Genomic DNA, 26,309 nt, shown 5'->3' with positions numbered 1-26,309 from the left:
AGACACTTCCGGTTCCCTATTGAACACCCGTTTAAAGACGATCGAGACTGGGCGGCGGTATCAACTCCCATTCTGCACCCACAGACCTAGAAAATATATATTTTTATGTCTAAGGGGGAAAAAAAACCCCCAACGGATCTATGAAAGATGCGCCAGGCTTGTACCGGAAGTGATCGGCCACGGGAGCCTGCCCCTCTCCTCCAACTCTATGCTCTTCCCTACGAATCGCGGGCTTCGTTCAGCTCAACGTTCCGAAGGGGGCGGAGCTTACTCGCACCGAAGGAAGTGCGTGTTCTTTATTTCCGCTGCCGTAGTTTAGCGTGGCCCTCCGCCTCTAGGTTGCCGGGCAACGCCGGCGCTTCCCGGCTCCGTGTGGCGCGCCGCGCGGGGTGTGCCGGGTAACCCTCCCGAGAAGCATGGATTCCCACGAGCTCTTCCGGAGACTCGGGGCCGGCGCCAAGTTCGACGTGAAGCGCTTCAGGGGGGACGCGGAGCGGTTCAAGGTGGGCGAGCCCGCACGCAGCGTCTTCTTGCCAGCGCCCGGGGGGGGGGGCTGCACTCTGCACGTGTTCAGGGGGTCCCTTCTCGTTCGCGTAACATCTTAAAAATTCTGCGTCCCCACCAAAAATATTCAGGGTGGCATCCCTGGTTCGGCCTTTCTCTTGCCCTTTCAATTCTCAAAACAAACCTGGGAGTAAGCGAGTTCCAGAGGGTTAGTTGCGTGTTCAGTCTGGTTCACACGTGCTGTGGGATAGGACGGAGCACCCGGGCGGCAGGAATGGACTGCAGGCCGTTTTGGAATTCGGATTCCAGCTTTGACTGTTCCTTTGCACAAAAGCCATCTCCCAAGGTAGAAAACCAGCAAAGCAGGAGAGAGGTTGCCCTGGTTGGACGCCGGGTTTTCAATCTGCTTTTGACAGGGGAGCGATGTGGTATGTGGTATGTAATTCTGCACCAGTCAGAAGAAGAATTCATGCACCAGTCCATGCAACTACCTCAGCATCCTGCTGTGGGCTGGGACTCAAAAGCGGGTCATGGCTGTCACAGGTAGGCCCAGGAGACGAAGGAAGAGGTGGAACAGGGTGAGTTGGGAGAAGAGCCTGTGGGCTTCTCCCTGGCAAAATTGGGTTCGTCGTTGTATTATGTGCAAAGCACCAATGGAATACAGCTGTGGAGAAGTTTACATCGGGACCACAAAACGCAGCATACAAACAAGGATAAAAGAACATGAAAGATACTGCAGACTTGGCCAACCTGAGAAATCAGCAGTGGCTGAACATGGACTGACCCAAACAGGACACAGGGTCTTATTCCAAGACACTGAAAGACTGGACAATTCTACCAACTATTTTGTCAGATTGCACAGAGAAGCCATTGAAATTCATAAACATCAGCACAACTTTAACAGAAAAGAGGAGAGTTTAAGAATGAATAAGGCTTGGCTTCCTGTCCTGAAAAACCTCCAGACAAAGACAACATTCAACAATAGCCATACAGATTAGTTTTGGATTACACACATTAACAGATCACTTCAGGATACAATGGTTCCATATTAACATACCATACCCTCATTAGCACATTATCTTGATACTTATAGGACAATACTTTTGCAGGACAATACTCAGCTCAAACCCAACCCCTTTCTGACTATATATTACTCTTCCTACACCCTTGACACTGAGAGACACTGTCCTTCAGTGTTACTACTCTGAAGATGCCTGCCACAGTTGCTGGCGAAACGTCAGGAAAGAAAATTCCAAGACCACGGTTACACAGCCCGGATAACCTACAAGAACCAAGGAATACAACCAGTTGCTCAATATTGCTACTTAAATACTAAAAAGCGATAAGTTAAATATACTTTAGATTTTCTGCTAACTGATGTGAGATTTTTGTGTTTTATTTGTTTGGGGGAATAGTATGCAGTTTCAAACTGAGCCCTGTGTTTTGTTCTCACTGAAGAGAGATTGTGTCAATCTGTTCCATTCTAGGTAATCAAAAAGAAGGACAAAGAATTTCTGGCGGATCTTGACTTCTTTGCAAGCAAAAAGCTTCTGAAGCCTTCTGAGAATGGCACAGGAGCAAGTGAGCCTCTAGATGAAGCCAAGCAGTCATCTGAAGTACACTCTGAAGATGACATGAGTGAATCTGGTGGGGCTGCAAACAAGAGAAAAAGAGATGAGCAAAGCACAGAAGGGAAGAGGAGGAGGAGGAAGAAGAAAAAGACAATGACCCAAGGTAATGGATAATCAGCTTGTTTTAAGATCCCATTCTCTCTGCAGTTGAACTTGGATGTCTTCAAGGTGCTATACATGCCAAACAACAACAGCCCCTCCTGGTTGTGAGGAAGAGTAACTCTTTCTTTGAGGAAGAGTTATTCTTGCTTTGTTGTACAGCCAAGAGTATCCAGACAATCAGCTCTGATGTGGCTTATCTGGGAGAAAAGTAGTCACAATGTATGCTGTTTTATTTATTTATTCAGAACATTTATTAGCTGCCTTTTTTCCTTACAGAGCTCAAGGCGGCTTACAAACATAGATAGAACATATAGAATAAAATACATTAAAAACATGAAACCAAAATTTAAAATCACTGCTCAGGACTTTTACTAAATGTAACCAAATGCAGTCCTAAATAAAACCGTCTTCAGCTACCTCCTGACTATCAGAGATGTAGCATAAGCAATGTACAAAATTTTCTGTCCACACATTTCCAATTTAAATATAGTTTAAACTTTGGTCCTAGTTTTGGCGACTTCCTTCAGAAATTCCGCCACCTTTGAAGTGACTTCAGGAATAGAATCATTCAATAAAAACCGGCATATTGAGGATTCTTGGCTAGATTTCATTTTATCAATCTAGTGTAGAATTGTTTTCTTACGAGGGCCGTTGTGCAGATGACAATTTAAGATTATATGCTGTAGTTTATCATGTTGACTCAAGCCACATACACATAACCTTTTCTCAAAGGGAATATTTTTAAATCTACCTCCGAATCTACCTACATTTAATACCTCCGAAGGAAGGGCATTAAGCCTGGCGAGCATAAAAGCCCCCCATTGAAGGGGTTCCTCAAGTATATCAAAGTACTGCTGTAATTTCCCATATTTAACTTGTAAAATGTACATGCTATTTTCCCCCTGTCAAGTCACAGCTGGCTTATGGCGACCCCATAAGGCAAGAATGTTTCAAGGCAAGAAACATTCGGAGGTGGTTTGCCATTGCCCACCTCCATGTCATGCCCCTGGTATTCCTTGGAGCACTCCCATCCAAATACTAGCCAGGGTCAGGGCTGAGAGTGTGACTAGCTCAAGATCATCCATCAAGTTGCCATGGTGCGAGTGGGGGTTTGAACCTGGGTTTCCCAGGTCCTAGTCCCGCATCTTAACCACTACACCACACTGGCTGTCTACGTGCTACAGTAAAATGCTACATGCTCAAGAAAGGGAATCCTGTCTCTTTTTTCTTAGGCAAAGGGAGCCATCCAGTAGGATTTCTTAAGTGGAAACCCTCATAGGCATTTGTCATTCATTTCCTGCTGCTTTGTCTTAGTGTACTCTGTGGGTGTTCTTGAAACTTTCAGAGACGGCTCCACTCCTTGCTGGAACTGAAAATGATGGGCTGCTGTGGATGTCTGCTGTGGAAGCAAAGCTTGGTGTGCCCAAAAAAAGGGAGGAGAAGCCCACTGCCGAGAAACTGGAACGAGCCAGACAAGAAAAGGTGAGGAGGCTGTTTGAAATGTTTGCTGTGAGGAAATTGGCTGACTCATTACATTGAATAAAACTTCTGTTGGTTTGCTCTTGTGGCTGGGAATTGTGTGTGTGTGTATGTGTTGTCCAGTCACTTCCAACTTATGGCGACTCTGTGAATTAATGACCTCCAAGATGTCCTATCATTACCAGCCTGGCTCAGGTCTTGCAAACAGAGGGCTGCGGCTTCCTTGATTGAGTCACTCCATCCCCTGTTGGGTCTTCCTCTTTTTCTGCTGCTTCCACTTTTCCTAGCACGATTGTCTTTCTCAGTGACTTCTCATAATGTGACCAAAGTACAATAGCCTCAGTTTAGTCATTTTAACTTCTAGGGAAAGATCAGACTTGATTAGATCTAGAACCCGTTTATTTGCTTTTTTGGCAGTCCAGGATATTTGTAAAACTCTCCTCCAACACCATATGTCAAAGGAATCAACTTTCTTCCTATCAGCTGTCTTCATGTCCAACTTTCACCCTCCTACATAATAATAGGGAATACTACAATATGAATTATCTTGGTTGCCAAGGACGCATCCTTACCTTTAAGATTTTTTTCGAGCTCCTTCATGGCTTCCCAGTCTCAATCTCCTTCTGATTTCTTGGTTGCAGTCTCCGTTTTGGTTGAAAATAGAGCCAAGGAATATTTTTTTTTAACAATTTCAATTTCTTCATTGCCAGCTAGAGGTGACTACAATTTTTTTTGGTATTTTTCGGATTCTGGGTTAACAAATATGAAAAAGCTGAATCCCCATACTGATATGGGGTGTTTTGAGGCTTTTTTTGAATATCTGAAAATTTTCAAATCTATTAAACCCTATGGAGAAATCTTTGTGAGGCTCTGGGGGGGATAGACTGTTGTTTAAGGCAGAACCACCAGGTTTGTAGCGTAGCTGTAGGTGACTCTCTTTAGAAGAACCCCCGAGTGGTAAAGATTGAGTCAGGGGTCCAATTTTTTGGCCCCCCAAAGAGAGCACCCCATCCATTCTCCATTGTTTCCAATGACAAAAAAATGGGTCCCCTTAAAATTGGACCCTGACACAAACTTGGGTGTTCTTGTAAGGAGAGTCACCCGCAGCTATGCTGCAAACTTGGTGCCTCTACCTCAAAAAACAGCCCACCCAGAGCCCCACAAATATTTCCCATTGACTAACATTGAGCCATTCCCTTTAAAAGTTAAAGGGAACAGCTCCATGAGGCTGTGGGAAAAGCCGAAAAGCTGGAAAAAAAGCCAAAAATGTTAGCCTTTTCTGGATTTCGGCTTTGCTTAAATGGCTCCTTTTTGTTTTTGGCCGGGGAAAAAACAGGGATTTTTTTTGGTTTGCACACCCCTATTGTCAACCTTAAAGTTGTGTAATTCCCCAGTAGTCATTAGTTTTGCCTTCTATAATCCTTCTTTGGCACTTTTTGCTTTAACCTTTATTAGTAGTTGTTTCAAGTCTTGACTATTTTCTGCCAGTAATGTGATGTCATTGGGTTTTCAAGGTAACAGATGATCAGAAGTGGTTTACCATTGCCTTCTTCTGCACAGTACTAAACAGGTTTAGCTGATCTGTCACTGTTGTTGTCTATTATAGATCCTCTGCCAGTGTCACCTTCTGCTTCTGCTGCTGCCTAGTAGTTCCCCTTCAAGGATTCCTCCATCCCCACTGGAACTGTCTCTTCTCTTCTGAAGATGTGGCTGTTGACAAATGTCCCTTAAAATAGATATAGTGTTGGACTTTTAGTCACATATTCAGGGTTTGAATTGGAATTAAGAGCCAATACTTGCTCCCGGATCACGGAATCTTGATAGTGGTTCCACTAATGTCTCTGGAAGAGAGATTTCACAGTTCCGTGGAGCAAGCATTCTTTCTTCATCCACCCAGTGTATCCATCCCAAAATATGAACTTCTGAATCAAGATTGTGTGAACAAGTTGCAGTCAGCCAGCTTAAATAGCCGGTTAACTATTTAGAGTCCTATTACGCATGAATGTTTTCCAATTTTATATTTAGAAGGAAAAGATTTTGAAGCAGGAAGCTTCCATTTCAGAAACATCTTGTGCTTTTGTAAAGAAGAGACCTAAGAAAGGATAAGACTTCTTTTCTGGAATTCCATTTTACTGCAACATGTGTTGTAATCTCTTTCCCCCCAGGTAAACCATTTCAGAAACCAGCACAAGATTTACATCCAAGGAACAGATCTTCCAGAACCAATTGCTACATTTGAGCAACTCAGGGAAGAATACAAAATCCACCCAAGGATCATTCAGAATATCGAGGCTGCTGGATTCCAGTCTCCCACGCCAATTCAGATGCAAGCCATTCCGGTCATGCTTCATGTGGGTGCCAGTTCTCTTTCTCCCCTGAGTCACCTGTGAAGTTCTACACAGCCTTTTTGGGTGTGAGCATCAAATGTCTGCATGAGCATTGTTGAGGGATGGCTGTTGTGTTTGCAAAGATGAATTTTGTTTTAAATGGATGGGGAAGCTATTGCTTGAAAACACGCACACAGGAGTGGGAGCTTTAGGACAGCATGGTCTAAAGTACCTTGTGTGCAGGTTTTCCTCATTTTTCTGTGAAGGAAAACGTTGTGCCTGCACATGTAGATTTATAATTGCACATACCCACTGTTAAGCACTTTTTAAAAAAACCACGTGTGAAGGGTACGTGCCAGATGTGCTGTGTGCTTGACACGGCCCAGAGAGTCTTGGGTGAAAGAGAACACTTGTAGTCAGGTGGCTGAAGGTGTCAGCCTTTGGCTGGGGTTATTGTCTCATTTCTCCCAGTGGGATCTGCTTGACAAACTGAAGCACAGGTGAATGTAATCTTTACCAAAGGCACTGTGGAGCTTGTTGGACCTGATTAACAACAAGTTGGCAACCTGTAAGGAACTGCAGGATAGAAAGGAACAAATTCTTTGGAAACTTCTTCCCCATGGCCAGATTTCCCTCTCTAGGTTTCTATAAAGCTCCTGAGGTCTTATGAAGATTAATTTCTCTATCTCCTTTTTTGGAAAAAAAAAATTTTGGAAATTTTCAGGGGTTAATTTATAAAGTCATGTTTTTCTGTATACCTGTGCAGTCCCCTGAGGATGTAGAAACCCATCCCTTGTCTTTGGGGCCACCAGGTTTTGCTGCTTTTTTGGTGTAGTGGTAAGCATGTCAGACTGGGATCTAGGAGACCCGGGTTGGACTCCTCGCTCTGCCATGGAAGCTTGCTGAGTAACCTTTGGCCAGTCACACATTCTCATCCTAACCTACCTCACAGGATTGCTGTGAGGCTAAAATGGAGGAGAGGAGAATGATGTAAGCTGCTTTGGGACCCTATTAAGGATGTTAATGAATAAATAAATCTAATAGTACTTACTCAGTTCCCCCCCTGTGGCATTTTACCTTCCATGTTAGTGCTGCTGTTTTATACTTGTTTCATTTTCATGCCAGATTTGATTTACTGCTGCATGTTTGTTTGTGCTATGCAAATTATCTAGCTTTGTCTTTGTTTTTTTCCCTTCTCCCCACTCCCTCCCCACTAGGGTCGTGAACTTCTGGCTTGTGCCCCCACCGGCTCTGGAAAGACCCTGGCCTTTTCCGTTCCTATTCTAGTGCACCTGAAGCAGCCTATGAACAGAGGTTTCAGAGCTCTCATAATTTCACCCACGCGGGAGCTGACCAATCAGGTATGATGATTAAGAATTGTGAACAAGTCAGTCAGAGGGCAGTTTGTGTCTGTGATCTTATGGGATAGCCCCGGCTTATTGGTACAGCCCACGCTTGCATGCCAAAGGCCCCAAGTTCCATCCTCAGCACTTTCAGTTAAAGGGACCCTGGGAGCAAGTCTTGGGGAGGACTTTTCGTTGCCTGAGTCGCTGGAGAGCTGCTGCCAATCACAATAGACTGGACTGAGTTCCATGGGCCAGTCTGCTCTGGCTAAGTGCAAGATTGCTGGGTACCCAAGGTTGGGTAGAAAGAAAGAAAAAATATATGTATATCAATACTGAAAATATAATTTATTCAAAGCGCTATGTAAAGGGTTAAAATATTTAAAAACATTAAAATAGCACAATGGCATTTCCTAGGGCTGATACCTGTAACCACATACCAAACGTGTTTCGGCCTATTGGGCCTTCATCAGTGGTTAATAAAAACCATGTTAAGCCTGCACACATTTACAGAAATACATACATACATACACAAACAGTTCAAATCAAACCAGGCATGTGTATAGATTGTAAAATCATTACCAATTACTCAAACATCTGGTCAGATAGGTTCTAGTTGTAATACTGGTTTGTATATGTGTACCTATAGTTTAATTAAGACTTAAAACTTTAATTAAAGTTTATTAAGTTAATAAACAGTGTACCTACCTATATAGTTTAAGTTTAAGAAATTTGGCTCTCAAAAGAAATCTCAATCGTTGTACTGTTGATATTTGGCTCTTTTGACTAATGAGTTTGCCGACCCCTGCCCTAGGAAATGCCGTTGAGCTAATTTAATGTTTTTTAAATATTTTAACCCTTTACATAGCGCTTCGAATAAATTATATTAGGTTGGGTTTTATTCCCCTCTTTTTTCTTCCATAAGTGCAAGATTGCTTCATGCCTTCAAGTTAAGGAGGACAGTGAACGCAGGAAGCTGCCTTCAACTGAATCAGTAGAACCGTTGTTTTTTCAAGGTCAGCATTGTCTACTCAGATTGGCAGCGACTCTCAGGCAGAGGTCTTTTCACATCACCAACTACTTGTTTTTTTTTAAATGGAGATGCTGGGGATTGAACCTGGGACCTTCTGCATGCCAAGCAGAGCCAGAATCCCTCCCTAGTGGGGTTTGGATGGGAGCCCCATCTAAGCGACTCTTTACTTCTCAAAAGAAGAGCAGGGTATAAATGAGATAATTAGAGTAAATTTCAGACTGTCAGATTAGAATTTTATTCCCTGGAACCACTTTCTGTGTCTTGTATTCAAGAGAGTGCCTTGACAAGCTTTGCTACTCCAAGCCCTTTGGAGATGCTGGAGGGTTGACCCTGAATCCTCGGCACAGGTGCTGCTCCACTGTGGTGTGAAGCCTCCACCTGCTTATTTTTGCTTCCTCCAAGAACCACTACAGGCAGTTAAGCCTGTGATCATTTTCTTTTGTAGACCCACAGAGAACTGGTGACGCTGTCTGAAGGGATGGGCTTCCGGATTCATATGATCCACAAAGCTACCCAGGCTGCAAAGAACTTTGGACCAAAGTCCTCCCATAAATTTGGTAATTTGGGTATAAATCTGGGTTTATGGACTGCATCCTGTCAACTTGCCTTTTCTCTTTGTTCCTAAATGTGTGTGTGTTTTCCTGCAGATATACTGGTGACCACTCCCAACAGGCTTATTTATTTGCTGAAACAAGACCCTCCGGCAATAGACTTGTCCAGGTACATTATAGAGCTCCCTTTTAAAGCTGCCTGAGCCAGTTTGTTCAGGATCCTTGCAGACGGGATGCCTTGACCCAATTGTGTGTCGGTTACATTGGCTGAGAATTGAGCAGTGCGTACAGCATATTTCAGATGCACATCTTGAGTCTATGTCTTGGTGTTGTGGTTAGGAGAGGTGGACTCTAATCTGGAGATCTGGGTTTGATTTCCCGCTCCTCCACATGAGTGGTGGTCTCTAATCTCGTGAACTGGGTTGGTTTCCCCATTCCTACACATGAAGCCAGCTGGGTGACCTTGGGCTAGTCAAAGTTCTCTCGAACTCAGCCCCACCTACCTCACAAGGTGTCTGTTGTGGGGAGAGGAAGGGAAGGAGATTGTAAGCCGGTTTGATTCTCCTTGAAAGGTAGAGAAAATCGGCATATAAAAACCAGCTCTTCTTCTTATCCAAATTCTGCAGCCTATGCAAATTAAGCGTAATTGCGCAGATTTTCTTTCACTCTTGCTAGCATTCCAGGACGGCCAAGTAGAATGTCAACAATTTTTTCCCTGAGTGCTGGAAATCCTGCTGAAAGCCTCTGTTTGCCTTCAAAGGTTATCCAGCATCCTAATACACTTTGAACCTGGGTTTGTTTTTTTCAGCCTTAAGGACTTACTTTTTTTGGCCCAGGAGGGGTATGGCAGTTTCTCTAAGGCAAAGCGTATGTACTATATCTGTGGTAGAACCAATTAAAAGCATCTCCATCAGCAGGCCTAGAAGCTCTGGGCTTAAGACTTGGAGATCCACGGCCAGTATTGGACCAGATGGACCAGTGGTCGATGTTGTTGCAGAATTAGAAACATTTTAGTGATGACATATTGTCAGCACCGGCCCCCCATCACCGCTCCAGCTGAAGGCCCCCATGAGAGTGAGGGCAGCAGGCATTCTGCTGTGAGTCCCTTCCCAAGGAACCATTTGAATTGTCATATTTCCTGTCATCTGATGCTTAGGACCATGCAATAGTTGGAGGGAAAGAAGGGATAAAAATGTAATAAAGTCAGGGCTTTCCAACCTGGGGTGGGGATCACAAATGCCTCCAACGTTGGGTCCTTTTGCTTACCTGGGAATGTTCTTAACGCAGCAATACTGACCATTCCTCCCAAACCACAAGGGCCTCCATTTTCAAATGGAGGAAGGTAATTCATGGCATCCTTCTGGCCTGCCTTAGGGTCGAGTGGCTCGTAGTCGACGAGTCAGACAAGTTGTTTGAAGATGGGAAGACGGGGTTCCGAGACCAGTTGGCCACCATTTTTCTGGCTTGCACCTCCCCTCTTGTCAAGAGGGCCATGTTCAGCGCAACGTTCGCACATGATGTGGAGCAGTGGTGTAAGCTGAACTTGGACAACGTCATTTCGGTCTCTATTGGAGCAAGGTAAGTGTGAAGACTGAGTGGCACCTTCTTTTCTCATGGTAGGTTCTCATGATCCTTCTCTGCAGTATCTGCGAGGTTGTCTGGCTCTCTTGCTTCTGTGTAGTGGTTAGAAGCTGAGCCCCAAATGTTATCTGTGTCTTCAGCATATCGAGTTGAGGCCAATTGTGGGTTAGGTCTGTATGAATTTGTTGCGTTGCCAACTACCATTCCTGATTTCTTCCTCAGTATGCCCATTGCTTATGAAAGGTCTCCTGTCCTATGGTTTCCTTCTCTGAAACTTGGTTCCTCACATTGGTCTATTCATCATCTTTCTGTTCCTGGAGGTTTCTGTTGTGGTTACTTGCATTGTAGAAGAGACAACCCCTTTTTCAATTTAGGTTTTGATCTTGCTGCAAAACAGCTTTAGCATGTTGTGGAAACTTGGACAGGGCTTCTAGATTCTTCATATTTGCTGAGTTATTTTCATTATGTTTTTCATTGACTGCTTCAAAGCACACCACAGGCCATGCTTAATCGGGGTGCCTCTGTGTGTTTGTGTGTTGGCCTGTATTGTGCTTGCTGAACAAAAAAAGGGGGTAGAAACCCAACCTTAAAAAACCAAAAGCTAGGTACCCACGGTTGGGTGGAAAAGGTACTGTAAAATTATATAATAGAAAAATATTTTTATTTTAAGGTGTTTATATCAAAGTTAAAAACATTTAAAATGATAAAACAAGACACAGTGGCAACTCATAAGGTTGATAGACATAACCACACAGACCATACGCATTTCGGCCTGCAGGCCTTTTTCAGTGGTCAAATAGAAACCCATGTAATGCACACACAAGTAATATACAGTTGTATTACCATATATAGACTATATATTTAGAGCTGTCCTGGATCATCAGTTAGCACTGCTTTACCAGGTTGATACTTGCTTGAACACTCTGTATGAGAGACCAATACAGCCCAGTGTAGAACAACTTACCTAGAGGGATTTCTAATTTGAAATATATTATACATCATATACACATGCCTGGGCTCGTATAAAGTTATTTATCTATATATGGTCATACAATTGTATATTACTTGTGTGTGCATTAAATGGGTTTTTATTTGACCACTGAAGAAGGCCTGTAGACTGAAACGTGTCTGGTCTGTGTGGTTTAAGTCTATCAACCTTATGAGTTGCCATTGTGTCTTGTGCTTGGGCAGAATCAAAGTTTGACACAGTCCACTTGCTTTCTGGATATGGGCAGCTTAATGTTAAAGTATTATTGTTAATAATGTTGATGTTTTCATATCTTAGCATCTCCGAGGAGAGAGAAGAAAGGCCATACTCTGCTGCCATGTACTGTGTTTTTAAAGTGTTTGTGCCCTTTAGTAGTTATGAACAGCTATCGAGCTGGGAGTGGTGGAGGGTAGAATGTCTTTTATTGCATAGGCAGTTCCTTCTTCAATAATTCTGTTTGAGTTCTTTGTTTTTGATTCCAGAAACTCTGCAGCGGAGACAGTAGATCAGGAGCTCTTGTTTGTAGGCTCGGAGACTGGGAAACTGCTAGCAGTGAGAGACCTTGTGAAAAAGGTAGTTTTGGGGTTTGCTTGTTATGGCTCCTTTGCACCTGGTGATTTATATATGCTTGTTAATAAAACTGAGGCTGGATCCAGTGAACTCATGGAACTGCCTTATATTGAATCAGACCCTTGGTCTGTCAAAGTATTGTCTACTCAGTCTGGCAGCAGCTCTCCAGGATCTCAGGTGGTCTTTCATATAACCTACTGCTAGATCTTTTAAGTGGAGAAATAAAAGGGGCTGTAGAGAAGGCTGTAGCACTTCAGGCAGCTTCTTCTCTCATAACAAAATTTCCCTGCAAGCAGAGAACTAGCACAGGGAGAGGCAAGTTCTAGGCTAGTCATCTAACTTACACTAGATATTGACATGCAGGGAGAGCTTTTAAAACTTAAAAAAATTCTGGAGCTCCCTCATATGGAGTCTGAAGCAGTATAGTCCACTCCATTCTGTTGCACATGTGTCCTTCCAGCCTATGATTCAAGGCAATTCCTGTACATGGACAATCTTTGAGAGGTTCCCTCTCTTCTCCGCCTGTTCTGTACAAGGGTGAGGTGAAAAATATCATGAAATACATGGCATAGAATTTAGGGTTTTAAAATCAGAAGAGTTTTCAGAGAACTCTCCCCATGGCCTCAGACAGGCTTCTCCAAAGGAGGCAGTCCTGGCAGTGGAGGGCTTTAGTTATTTTAACGTCCAGCAGCTTAAGAGCCTGCCTAAGCCAAAGGTCCCATCTCCCAGCCCTCTTGATTTCAGCAGCTCGATAACATCATTCTTGGCGCACTTGGCTGGACTCCCTGCCTGTGTTTTCAGTCAGCCACCCGCTCAGTTGTGCTTTCTTCCTCCCTCTCTTTGCTGCAGGGCTTCACGCCTCCTGTCTTGGTTTTCGTCCAGTCCATTGAGCGGGCGAAAGAGCTTTTCCACGAGCTCATCTACGAGGGCATCAATGTGGAAGTCATTCATGCAGACCGAACGCAGCAGCAGGTAGAGCTCTGAGGCTGCCGAGTCCAGAGGCGGTTGTGCCTTCAAGCTGGAGAGCCAGCGTGGTGTAGTGGTCAAGAGTGGTTGTTTGGAGCGGTGGACTGTGATCTGGAGAACCAAGTTTGATTCCCCACTCATCCATATGAGCAGTGGAGGCTAATCTGGTGAACTGGATTTGTTTCTCCACTCCTACACACGAAGCCAGATGGGTGACTTTGGGCAAGTTACAGCTCTTAGAGCTCTCTCAACCCCACCTACCTCACAGGGTGTCTGTTGTGGGGAGGGGAAGGGAAGGTGATTGTAAGCTGGTTTGAGTCTCCCTTAAGTGGTAGAGAAAGTCAGCATACAAAAACCAACTCTTCTTCTACTAGTTCAGGCAAGAAGAGAGTAGAGGAGGAGGCAGTTGGACTTGGACTCCCATGCAGCTAGTCCTGCGTCCCCTGTCCCCCTGTGGTCAGCCCAAAGCCTCTCAGTCTCACAAAAAACAACCATTCTCCTTTGTTTTGTTTTGTCCCCGGCTTTGCCTGTTTGGCGGTATATTGCCTCTGCCTGTTCTATTTAGCTACAGAGGTTAGAGGCCATTAGAGCTGGTCTGATCTTTTAAAAGGCAGCCATTGGTCCAGGGCCCACGTTTTGTGGCACTGAGTTCCACACTTAACCGAGGCAGGTGCAAAGGTTTTTTTTCTTTTTAATTTGTCCGCTCAATTTCAAGATAAGCATGCATGAGGAAACGGGAATCAGGGAAGGGAGTAGCCTACCCAGAGCATCAAAACACAAGCCGTTGCCCATCATCCCAGTGCCTGATGCATGTGAGAAGCTGCTGTCTGGGCTTTGTTTTTACTGGGGTTGTTTTAAAATATTTGTCTCCCTAGAGAGAGAACATTGTCCAGAGTTTCAGGGCAGGGAAGATCTGGGTCCTGATTTGCACCGCTTTGCTAGCGAGAGGAATTGACTTCAAAGGAGTGAATATGGTCCTCAATTATGACTTCCCAAGTAGTGCTGTGGAGTATATTCACCGGATCGGTGAGTAGAGATGCGGGTTTCATCCTGGAACTCTTCTTTGTTTGAGCTGACTGGTGGGGAAGCATGTTAGTGGAGGACCTCTGCTGCTTGTTTGAGGCCCTAGAGCCAATCCTTAGCATCTCCAGCTTTCAAGAAAAGTCTCTGATTAGCAGAACTCTGGGGAAACTCTTGCTGTTGAGAAGCCTGGGCTGACACGGGCAGTGGTGAAGCTGTGTGTGTGCACCATGATTCCACAGGCAGTCTTCAGTTTTCACTTTTAAAAAATCCCGATTCTGGCCCTCATGGATTGGGGAGATATACTTTAAAACAATGTGAAACCTCAGAAGTCAGAAAGGTCGCTAGTGTTTGAGAACGGGTTTGTAACTCCCTATGACAAGAAAATCTGAATAAAATTTGCAAAATAGTTTATTGCTTCAATGTGCATATTCCTATACAGAGTGCAGAATTCAGTTTTTCTTGCCACAAAAAGTTGAGTTGCCTAGGTGCAGAATTTATGTTGTTTTAAAAAATTAAGCATAAACAACACCTATGCACTGGGGACAGTTGTGAGCTAGATAGACTAGCTCAGAAAAAAACAGATCCTATAAAAGATGGAACACTTAAAATTGACACCTTATTATCATTTCTCTTTTCCACCAAAAGGACTCTCCAGGTAACTGTACTGTCACTAAACATCTATTTAAAAACTCAGTAGAAAGCAGATCCTAAAGAAGATGGAACCCTTAACAATGACACATCATCATCATTATTATCGTTTCTCTTTTCCAGCACAAGGACTCTCAAGGTTAACTGTACTGTCACTAAACGTCTGTTTAAAAACTAACAGAATTGATAAAGATAGAATAGAATGGGGAGGGGCTGCTGCTCAGTGGTAGCGCATCTGCTTGGCATGCAGAAGGTCCCAGGTTCAATCCCCGGCATCTCCAGTTAAAGGAACTAGGCAAGGAGGTGATGTGAAAGACCTCAGCCTGAGACCCTGGAGAGCCGCTGCCAGTCTGAGTAGACAATGCTGACTTTGATGGACCAAGGGTCTGATTCAGTACAAGGCAGCTTCATGTAGAATCATAGAATTGGAAGGGACCACCAGGGTCATCAAGTCCAACCCCTGTGCAGGAAATTCACAACTACCTCCCCCCCACACCTAGTGACCAGAAGATGGGCAAGATGCCCTTCCTCTCATCATCACAGAATCAGCATTCCTCTCATCATCACAGAATCAGCATCACAGAATCAGCATTGCTGACAGATGGCCATCTAACCTCTTCTTAAAAACCTCCAGGGAAGGAGAGCTTACCACTTCCCGAGGAAGCCTGTTCCACTGAGGAACCATTCTGTTAGAAAATTCTTCCTAATGTCTAGACGGAAACTCTTTTGATTTAATTTCAACCCGTTGGTTCTGGTCCAACCTTCTTGAGCAACAGAAAACAACTCGGCACCATCCTCAATATGACAACCCCTCAAGTACTTGAACATGGTTATCATATCCCCTCTCAGTCTTCTCCTCTTCAGGCTTAACATACCCAGCTCCTTCAACCTTTCCTTATAGGACTTGGTCTCCAGACCCCTCACCATCTTTGTTGCCCTCCTCTGAACACGTTCCAGCTTGTCTACATCCTTCTTAAATTGTGGTGCCCAAAACTGAACACAATACTCTAGTTGAGGTCTAACCAGAGCAGAGTAAAGCGATACCATCACTTAGTGTGATCTGGACACTATACTTCTGTTGATACAGCCCAAGACTGCATTTGCCTTTTTAGCTACCGCATCACACTGCTGACTCATGTTCAGTGTTTGGTCTACTAAGACCCCAAGATCCTTTTCACACACACTACTGCTCAGACAAGTCTCTCCCATCCTATAATTATGCATTTGATTTTTCCTACCTAAATGCAGAACTTTACATTTGTCTTTGTTGAAGTGCATTTTATTAGTTCTAGCCCACTTCTCCAGCCTGTCAAGATCATGCTGCATCTTGGCTCTGTCTTCTACCATATTTGCTACCCCTCCCAATTTAGTATCATCTGCAAATTTAATAAGCATCCCCTCTATTCCTTCATCCAAATCGTTTATAAAGATGTTGAACAACACAGGGCCCACCACAGATCCCTGAGGAACTCCACTAGTCACTTCAATAAGATATAACCATTAAAATATACTAAGCGGCACCATTGGAGATAGAAGCAGAGGTACATCGCATGCACTCACAGACAGCAGAACAACAACTTTGCCTTGCTTTCTGAAAGATAATGATAGACTCACCCACCCTGCAGGATATGTGAAAGGAGCCACAATCATAAAGGCCTTGTAGCCGAAAGGCATGGTCATTGTTTCTGGCAAGGAAGGCACTCTGAGCAGGTCTTGCCCACAGGATGGCTCATACGGGAAGAGGCACTTCATGTTCTAGTACGTGCAAAACGTAGCTGTAGGTGGACCTTGGCTTTACGCTTCCATGGGTTATATTTGAGACCTTTCTGTTCTCTTTGGCTTAGATTGTTCCGTCTGATTCACAAACACAATTGAATGAAAAGTTCATTTTTTAAATTACTCCCCCCCCCCAATTCTAACAAAGTTGTAGAATCCACTGTTGGGCAGAGAACTTGCTGATGGCTACTCTGACAGCAGGGAATAATCTGTTCACGTTGAAGCTTGAACCAGGGAAGTCCTATTCTAATGGACAGTATTTGTCGCCTGCTGTTCTGTGTATGTGATTCCCTTTTCTGTGTACCAGAGGAATTGCCATATGTTGAAAGAGAATTCTTTGTGAATCCTGCTGGAAAAACAGAATTAGGTCTTTTGAGATCACATTCTATGAGAAATTGGCTGATGAAGCTTTTTGGTGAAAACGTTTCCAGATAGAGCTTTCCCTCCCTGCTTTCCCGTGATGCCGGGTGTCTCCCGGCCCTCACCCTGACACACGGGGTGAAGACATTCCACTGATCTTCGGGTTATTGCTGTGATAAAAAACACTGACAGATCACACAGTGACAACCGGCTAGTGTTTCATCACAGCGTCAATTTCGTCATCCTTCCGGAGCTTTATAGACTCTGGTCTCTTTCGCTTTGAGTTATATGAGAGCCTTTCGCATAAATAATGCATTTTGTTTGTACATAGTGTGTGGATTAATATATGTAAAATAACACTAAATAAATTGTTTTTTTGAAAATTATTTCAACATAGTGTTTCGTATATAGTGAGCCCGTGTGCTGTTTTTTCCTATACTTTGTGTTACAGCACTAGTGTTTTCTTCTATATGTTGAAAGAGCGCTTATTTAGTGTCCTCCTGTCTGGCAGGCCGCACGGGGAGAGCTGGACGTGCAGGAAAAGCAATCACTTTCTTCACTGAAGATGACAAGCCGTTGCTAAGAAGGTACTTCCCTAGCTTTGGTGTGTCTGCTGACTTAAGTTGCATTGTGGCTTAGGTTATTACCTTTAAAGCCTTATAAGGTGTGGGGCCTTACATACATTTATTGTTACGGCCATTGGCCAGCACAAAACAACAGAGCAGTGCAAGTACCCATACAACACCAGGGTCTGGGGCCTTCGTATCTGCGGGACCGCCTCTCCTGGTTTGTTCCCTGGAGGACTCTTTTGGTAGTGTCTGGCCCGAGGAGTATTCGGCTGGCCTCGACCAGGGCCAGGGCTTTTTCGGCCCTGGCTCCCGCCTGGTGGAATAGCCTCTTGAGTGAGACCAGGGCCCTACAGGGCCTTAAAGAGTTCCGCAGGGCCTGTAAAACAGAGCTATTCCACCAGACCTATGGTTTAGGCCGGCTATGGTTTCCTATATATGATTGCTGGTTTCCCAACCCTCACCGTTGTGGTATCTTAATCCATCTGCTCACCTAGTTAAAACTTTTTACACCTAGAGGCACCTAAGTGGTTTTAGGATAATTGGTTTTTTATAACTTTAGGGCTATTTTAAATGCTGTTTTAATGGTTTTATTGATTAAATGGGTTATTACTCTCCTGTAAGCTGCTCTGAGCCCGGTCTTGGCTGGGGAGAGTGGGGTATTAAATTGTAACAGTAAATAGCAGCAGTGCGGCTGGGAGCTGGTAGGTATCATAGATGGCCGGTCACTGGCCAGGGTTGCTCGCTGCCTGTCTAACCTCCGTAGCATCAAGAGAGCTGATGAAACAAGGGCCCTGATTTCCCCATGTCTACACTAATATTGTGCAGTACCAGATCAGTGAAGCACAAAACTGAATACCTCTATGAGATGTTGCAGGAAGAAGACATTGACCTGGCCTGCATAACAGAAACATGGTTGGAAGAAAATGACGTAGTGCCTCCCAACTAACATCCCCTTGTTAGGCAGTCTTGCTATTGGAAACCAGTTGTCATCAGTGTGGGACCTGTCTTGTCCCACATTCTATCCCCCATGCTTTTCAATCTCTATGTAAAGCCCTTAGAGCAAATTATTCATAGTTTTGGAATTGGATGTCATCAATATGCTGACAATGCTCAGCTCTATACATCTTTATCCCAAGCTTCTGGTGTTACGGTAGAGGCTGTGAATTGCTGCCTGACTGCTGTGATTACCTGGATAAAAGTGTACAGATTGAAATTAAACCCTAAAAAGACAGAGATAATGTGGTTGGGAAGGTGGAGGTATTGAAGGACATTGTGTTCTCGTTCTGGGGGAAGGGCATCTTGCAGACTGCGGGTATTACCATCACGTGCCCAGGGAGGCAGGACTAAAATTCAACTTCCTGTCTCCCTGGGCGGGAAACCCACTAGATCCAGTTTCTGTCCTGCCTTGTTAGGGAAGCAGCTTCGTCGTTTTGCTCCGGCACCTTCTTTGTTTTTTTCTTCGTCCTTTTCCTTATTTGTCTATTCCCACTGATTAGTCATTAACTGAGTTTATCCCACCTACCCTCCCTCCATCTGAAGATCCTTCCCCAATCTCCTCCAATTTCAACCCTCCTTCTTCCTGCCTCCCCAGAAGTAATCTGCTACACATGAGCCAGTTTACCCATGCGCCTCTGGTGGGAATCTCTAACCTCTTTCTGTAACAATACCTCAGTTGCTCTAGCGGCTTCTGCTTTCCCCCGTGAGCTGTCAAGCAAAAGCAGATGCTGCCAGAGTGAATATTTCTGGGGAAAAGGGCTTGGGGGATTGTCCAAAAGCTTGCTAAGGGCTGGAGCATGGGGTTTGTCGAGGACAGGGACATGGGCGGGGGGGGGGGTGTCCACAAATTTTAGCTAGGCTTGGTAGCCAGCCCAAATTTGTAATTGCCCTTAGACCTGGCCCTGGCTTATATCTAACATCATATAGGCCATTTATGCTTGGTTATTAGCAGCGTGTTCCAGACTGAAGTGCCCTGCTTATTTTTTTTTTTTTTTAGTTTTTCATGCTGAACCGTCATTCAGGAAGACTGCGAAGCTGGCGCATACCTGCTTCGCATTTCTTAAGAGCCCCTTTAACGTGACCTTTTGTGTTTGCTCCGCTCCCGCCTCGAAGAATCCCCCCAAGGAAGCATGCAAAATCACAGCTATGTGTTAGCTATGCAAATGGCGGTTGTTAATGGAAGGAATGAAGGAGCAGGCAGTGGGAGGGAGGAATTTCTCCTTTTGCGTCTGGACTGTGAACAGGCATTTTAAAGGTCGTATTTAAAAAAAGAGCTTTGAGCGAGCATCAAAATTGACCCTGCATAAATGGCCATAGAGTTTCAAAAACATTGGATTGTCTCTGAAGACCAGTGTGAGCCCAGGTGAGTGTCCTTCCTCAGACCTCCAAACTTGGGTGGAGGAGAGCCAGGGGCTGGCTGTCCTTGTGTTGCACTGAGTGCTGGAGGGGTCTGCTAAGGGGATGTTCACTTTGGTCAGAGCAGTGAGCAAATGTGTGGCAGGTTTGTGATAAAAAATTGCTGAAACAGCATTGGTTCTCATTTGCATGAGAAGTTGAGAAGAGAGCCAGTTTGACACTTCAAAGAATCATAGAATAGAATCATAGAGTTGGAAGGGACCACCAGGGTGTAGTGGTTAGGAGTGTTGGACTAGCATCTGGAAGACGCAAGTTCGAATCCCCACTCTACCATTGCAGCTTGCTGGGTGACCTTGGGCCCAGCCTAACCTACTTCACAGGGTTGTTGTGAGGATACAATGGGGGAGAGGAGGAGGATGTAAGCCATTTTAGGACCCTGTTGGAGAGAAAGGCAAGGTAAGCAGGTAAATAAATAAAAGTTGAGCCTGGACTTGGATGTGTGACTTGACTGTTTTTCAGGCTCTTTAGCTGCAGTGATTAATTCAGTACTTCTAACTCCATCCTTCTGTTTCCTAGACCAAAACAAAATTTCTAAAGTTACTGAGGATTGTTGCATCTGACTGTTCTAACACACACACACCTTTTCTTTTGGTCTTCTAGCATAGCCAGTGTTATTCAGCGAGCCGGCTGTCCTGTACCAGACTACATAAAACATTTTCACAAACTGCAAAGGTAAGGTATGTTTTAGATGGAGTGAAATGGTGACACTAGAATGGGGGGTGGGGGTGGGCGAAAAACACTCTATGGACCCTCATTGACAGCCATGCTCACTGTGCTAGAGCCAGTTGCTGATGCACCAAATTGCAACTTCAGACGGCAGCTCTGGAGACATCACGCTGCAGCCCTGGGTGTTTGGGTCTCAAGCACAAGCAGGTGCTGTCTGACTGTACTAATGTGGCCACAGCAGCAGCCTGATAACTATTTTACAGAATTGTTCTGTTGTATGAGGCTCTGGATGAGGTTTAATTCTGCCTGTTTCAAGGAATGCGGAGCTGGAGTCTCTCTACCAAAAAAATAAAACAGTAACCTAGCAAGGAGGGGAACAGGATTGTGTTCAGAGCAATGATTGTGCAGTAGTGACAGTGGAACTGGAGAAATCAGAGTTTGCATCCCCCATTCAGCCATTGAAGCTCCCCTTGGGCCAGTCTCTCTCAGCCTAACCTCCCTTGCAGGGTTGTGCGATGATAAGGCAGAGGGAGAACTGTCTGTGTCATCCTGAGCTTCATGGTAGAATGTGTGTGTGTTAAGTGCCGTCAAGTCGCTTCCGACTCATGGCGACCCTATGAATCAACGTCCTCCAAAACGTCCTATCTTTGACAGCCTTGCTCAGATCTTGCAAATTGAGGGCTGTGGCTTCCTTTATTGAGTCAATCCATCTCTTGTTGGGTCATCCTCTTTTCCTGCTGCCCTCAACTTTTCCTGGCATGACTGTCTTTTCCTGTGACTTTTCTCATAATGTGACCAAAGTACGACAGCCTCAGTCATTTTAGCTTCTAGGGTCAGTTCAGGCTATTTTGAGGGCCGTGTCTGTGGACTTCAGATCCCCACTCATGCTATGGAAGCTCACTGGGTGACCTTGGGCCAGTCGCACACACTCAGCCTAACCTACCTCACAGGGTTGTTGTGAGAATAAAACGGAGGACAGGAGAATGACATCAGCTGCTTTAGGTCCCCATTGGGGAGAAAGGCGGTATGAATGAATTAAATAAGGATGGGGGTGAGGCATCATTTGTTACCAGTGTGCTTGGTGAAGGACTAGGTGCCTTCCAAGGCCGGGGGCTTGACCACCTTCCCTGGCAGCAGACAGCATGCAAGACTCTGCACTTTACAGGGGGGGATGGTGGCACTGCTGGTGTGCTGGGCCAGACACTCCATAGGGGCACGAGGCCAGGCGCCTTGAAGGAGATGCCAGCGGTGGGGAGAACCAGCCCTCAACTCTTTGTAAGTGTGGATTGGGCAGGTCTCCTTGTGAGTGGCCTTGCGGGCGACTTCCTTGCCATTGGCAGCAGGGGCAGCTCTTTTGTGACCACTCTCCCACCCCCACCGCCCGCCACTTCCCCTCTTCCTGGGCTCCTTCTCTGGACTTGCATAACTCTTCTTCCGCTCTTCCCTTGAGCTGCCTGTTATAAGGTTTGCATTATATACCCTCCTAGCTAAACAATCTTCCTTTGTTTTTAATGAACACATGCTCATTGAAACTTGTCTTCAGTGACTTTCAAATATGCCTCTCTCCACCCCACCCCGGGTGCCATTTTTCAGCAAGCAAAAGAAGAAGCTGATTAAGAAGCCGTTGGAAAGGGAACACATCGTCACGTCCCCTCGGTTCTTGCAGGGGAAAGCCAAGAGGAAGAGGTAAGTAATGCATTCTTTTATATTCTTTGTTAGTGTGTGGAGGGGGGACCAGCTGGGGGAGGCTTTAGCCTCTCTACTTGTAAGCTTTCAGTGGGAAGGGAACATCTGGTTGGCCACTGTGTGAAACAGGAGGCTGGACCACATCAAGCGCTGGCCTGATCCAGCACAGCTGCGCTTATGTGCTTATGGCGAAGGCATTTGGGAAAGAGCAGCAACTCTGTTATGTGATTCTGTGCAGAAACAGGCAGAGGGAAAGCAAGAGAGAAAAGAGAAGCTCATAACCCTCTGATTTGTAGATGAAAGTAGGGATGTGTGCAGTGGTCTTGTTGTAAGTAGGAAAGCTGGGTGACTGCTCCTAGGCTTTGCTTCTGGGCTCTGGTTCACCAGCATTGACTTTGCCCTTAGCTTGCTCTGTGCTAATTCACAAGCAAATGGGGTGTGCATTCGTTTTATTAAAAATATATTAGAAAAATGTAACAGTCCTGCAGTTGTTATCCAAAATGCTCCACAGTGTGTGAAATAGCCTGCTTTGCTACACAGCCTTAATGCATGCATTTCTATGCACTGGAGTAGAGCTACCATACAGTCAGAGATTTAACGGCTAGAGTCTGGGTGTGGGCAGGGGGGGTTGATGAACAACAGCTTTAGCAGCTTGAGCTCACATACCTTAAACAAGGCATCTCCAAATGGTAAAAATCAGGGACATGAAGAGGCAGTGATTTATCAGAGACTGGAGTCCGGCAATAGGGCACTGTCAGTGGGACAGATGGAGTATGTGTACACTGCTCCCATTTGTCCAGGCAGCCCAGTGCTAGTCTGAGCCACATGTATTTTGTGCTTTTCCTTCTGAGCACATGCCTCAGCTTGAGTCCTTGCATAGGAGCTCAGCCTCTGAGCATATCTTATTCATTGGAACAATACATTGGAGGCTCTGGACCTTAGAGGCAGTTTAAAAATGCATCTCCTTGCTGAGCCCTGGAGTAGCTCTGGCCCAGCTGTTGCCTGGAGAAGAGTGTTGTGTTGCTTCTGAAATGTGCTGTGGCTAGGGCTCTGATGAACTACAGAAAGCAGCTTCATAAGAACATCAGAAGAGCCCTGCTGGATCCGACCAGTGGTCCATCTAGTCCAGCATCCTGTCCCACAGTGGCCAACCAGGTACTGACGATCCAGCAACAGGGCACAGCATCTGATGTTGCCTCCTAGCACTGGGATTCAGAGGTTTACTGCTTCTGAATGTGCTCACTTTAATCACCATGGCTAGTAGTCACTAATAGACCTATCTTCCGTGATCCTGTCTAATCCCCTGTTAAAGCTGTCTAGCTTCCAAGTACATCTCTGTATTTGATATTCCAGTTCATTTGTCATAGTGGCACTGTGGAGGTCAGTCAGTCTTGGTGATCATAACAGGACAGAGAGGAGATGATCTATAAAATATGCAGGGCCCAGTTTGTTTAAGTAGCGGGGCTTTAAATTATCTTGTCCTGCTACCCGATGCTTGATGAATTCGCGTGACAAGACATGTCTCTGAGCATCCCCATGTTGGGAGTTTGTAATCCAGGGCACAGTGTCCGAAATGATATGTGACTGGTCGTCTCTGGGCTGAATGGAATGGCTTGTTTCCCAAACATCTGCCCACAACTGGATTGATGCTGTCAGCTTGCCAGACGACAGCATGGATGGCAGGCACCCGAGGACTCGCTGAGGAGGAAGCCGAATGGGAATGGATGAGGCTGACCTTGAGAGGAAATTCCCGAAAGGACATCTTATGTCAGATTGGTTCTGACCACTGAAAAGCATGTAAACAAACTGCTGCTTTGTTATGCAGAAATGAATAGTGCCTAAAATCTCCTAGGTGTGGGGCTTCTGTGCTTCTCCACTGCACCTTTATCTGAGTCCATCTCAGCTGGCTTAGAGATGGAGACCCCGGCTTTCTGCCATAAATTTGAACTGTTAGGAAGCCTGACCCCCTGCGATGTTCAGGGTTGAGAGAAGGCCTTTCCCAAGCTTTTACCACCCTTCTGTCCATCACAGTATATGCACAACTAAAACCTTCAGCCGGTGCTGCGATCACAGCAGTCTGTCCTGAGTTATGTATCTTCTGGCTCCCACAATCTCGACAATGGTGTTGGCTCCTCTGCCATTCCTCCACCCTCTCCCCCATCAGTACTTCAGGTCGGAAGACGGTTGTGGCTGTGGAAAGTTCACTTCCTTAGGCTGACCTTGGCAGACTGAATACTAGTGGCTTGGGGCAGCCTCAAACATGGGCTTTATTTGCATGTGCCAGTAGAGTGTAGAATCAGAGGAAACCATATGGGAAGAGGGAAGAATTTCTTCATATTTGAGCTTCTACTCGAAGAGGCGGTGTGTTCCAGGGGGGAAGAGTGCTGATTTTGACCAGGTTTCAAATCCCTGCAAAGCCATAAAGATCATTCAGTGAACTTGGTCCATCAGCATAAACTACCTCAGAGGGATTGAAATGAAGGGAGGAGATCCATCATAAATTTCTGAGATTAAAATGTGATAAATAGGTGGATTCTTAGAACATGAGGTTAGAAATGGGAGACTGCACTTCTGCTGAAGTTAGAGAAGGGATGGGACACCCACACCCATCCCTGGCCAGAAATACCACGTTCTTTGGCTCCTCTGGGGCAGGATTAGGAAATTATTTGGGATCCTTTTTATACAAGGCATCCCAACTCTGACCACCTGAACGTTCACAGAAACTAAGAGTTCCAAACCCAGGTAAATGGCAATTAAACAACAGGTCATAGAAACAGTATGGATTCTGCCTAAGTTGCATGAACACCCTTTCATCTGGCCTCTTCATAGAATCAGAGTTGGAAGGGACCACCAGGGTCATCAAGTCCAACCCCCTGCACAATGCAGGAAATTCACAACTACCTCCCCCCCACACACCCCTAGTGAACAGAAGATGGCCAAGATGCCGTCCCTCTCATCATGATCACATGAACTCATGAAGCTGCCTTATATTGAATCAGACCCTCGGTCCATCAAAGTCAGTATTGTCTACTCAGACTGGCAGCGGCTCTCCAGGGTCTCAGGCTGAGGTCTTTCACATCACCTACCTGCCTAGTCCCTTTAACTGGAGACTAATGTCACAGAATCAGCATTGCTGACAGATGGCCATCTAACCTCTTTTTAAAAACCTTCATGGAAGGAGAGCTTACCACCTCCTGAGGAAGCCTGTTCCACTGAGGAACCACTCTGTTAGAAAATTCTTCCTAATGTCTAGACGGAAACTCTTTTGATTTAATTTCAACCCGTTGGTTCTGGTCCGGCCTTCTTGGGCAACAGAAAACAACTCAGCACCATCCTCTATATGACAGCCCCTCAAATACTTGAAGATGGTTATCATATCCCCTCTCAGTCTTCTGTTCAGGCTAAGCATACCCAGCTCCTTCAACCTTTCCTCACAGGGCTTGGTCTCCAGACCCCTCGCCATCTTTGTTGCCCTCCTCCTCAAAACCAGTTGGCTTTTTCATTCTAGCTTCTACTTTATATATAGCAGCTACATGCACTTACTTGGTTCTGCAGGGCTCATGGTTAATACAGAGCTGCCATTTACATTGTGTTGATTGAAGAATTAAAGGCTCCTCTGAAGCCAGTGGTTGGTTTGATTTTGAGATGTTTATAGTTGGATACATTAGTTGGGTGCATTAACGTTCTTCTAACCTGGCACTTGTTCTCTCCCCTCCCTGCTTTAGGATAATCTCCAAGAAGGATGTAAAGAAAGCTAAAGCTAAAAATAACAATTCTCAGTCACAAACTGTTCCAGAAAATTGATGACACAGTCAAGATAAAAGGATTCCATATTTGTAGGAATGGTGGTTTCAGGAATCTCAAGGGGTTGTTGATGGACTTGTGAGGCGGGGGGACCTTCCTGTTGGTTCTCTTTGACAACAAAGGCAAACTTCATCCTTGCCCATCTTGCTAGGGAGCCAAACATTCCCCAGCCCGCAACATTTCTGCCAAGCTTCATGCCTCCTCCGGGTCATCGTGCCCTGTTTCCCAAGGGTGAGGCAGCATCAGCATAGGGCGGAAAATGGAAGCAAGAACGCAAGAACAACACACTA

The 26,309-nt window shown here is 45.2% G+C and overlaps 1 protein-coding gene across 1 annotated transcript; it reads left to right on the top strand.

Annotated features, from left to right (window-relative positions):
- Positions 1-398: 398 nt before the first annotated feature.
- Positions 399-26,103, top strand: DDX52 (DExD-box helicase 52). The gene is made up of 15 exons (XM_056865039.1): positions 399-503; positions 1,992-2,238; positions 3,583-3,719; positions 5,882-6,067; positions 7,261-7,404; positions 8,865-8,976; positions 9,067-9,139; positions 10,345-10,548; positions 12,022-12,112; positions 12,959-13,081; positions 13,951-14,101; positions 17,394-17,469; positions 20,464-20,535; positions 22,123-22,215; positions 25,941-26,103. Exons 1-15 carry the CDS (start codon positions 417-419, stop codon positions 26,017-26,019), a joined length of 1,875 nt encoding a protein of 624 aa, XP_056721017.1. The 5' UTR covers positions 399-416; the 3' UTR covers positions 26,020-26,103.
- The last annotated feature ends 206 nt before the right edge of the window (positions 26,104-26,309 follow it).

This window comes from Euleptes europaea, chromosome 19 (genome assembly GCF_029931775.1).
Source record: "Euleptes europaea isolate rEulEur1 chromosome 19, rEulEur1.hap1, whole genome shotgun sequence".
In the NCBI taxonomy this organism is placed as follows: Eukaryota; Metazoa; Chordata; class Lepidosauria; order Squamata; family Sphaerodactylidae; genus Euleptes; species Euleptes europaea.
This window is presented reverse-complemented; position numbering and strand designations above follow the sequence as displayed.

Coding starts and splice junctions, on each gene's coding strand:
- DDX52 (XM_056865039.1), top strand. CDS start 417: ATGGATTCCCACGAGCTCTTCCGGAGACTCGGGGCCGGCGCCAAGTTC. Junction 14,102..17,393: donor GGAGTATATTCACCGGATCG/GTGAGTAGAGAT, acceptor CCTGTCTGGCAG/GCCGCACGGGGAGAGCTGGA. Junction 22,216..25,940: donor GGGAAAGCCAAGAGGAAGAG/GTAAGTAATGCA, acceptor TCCCTGCTTTAG/GATAATCTCCAAGAAGGATG.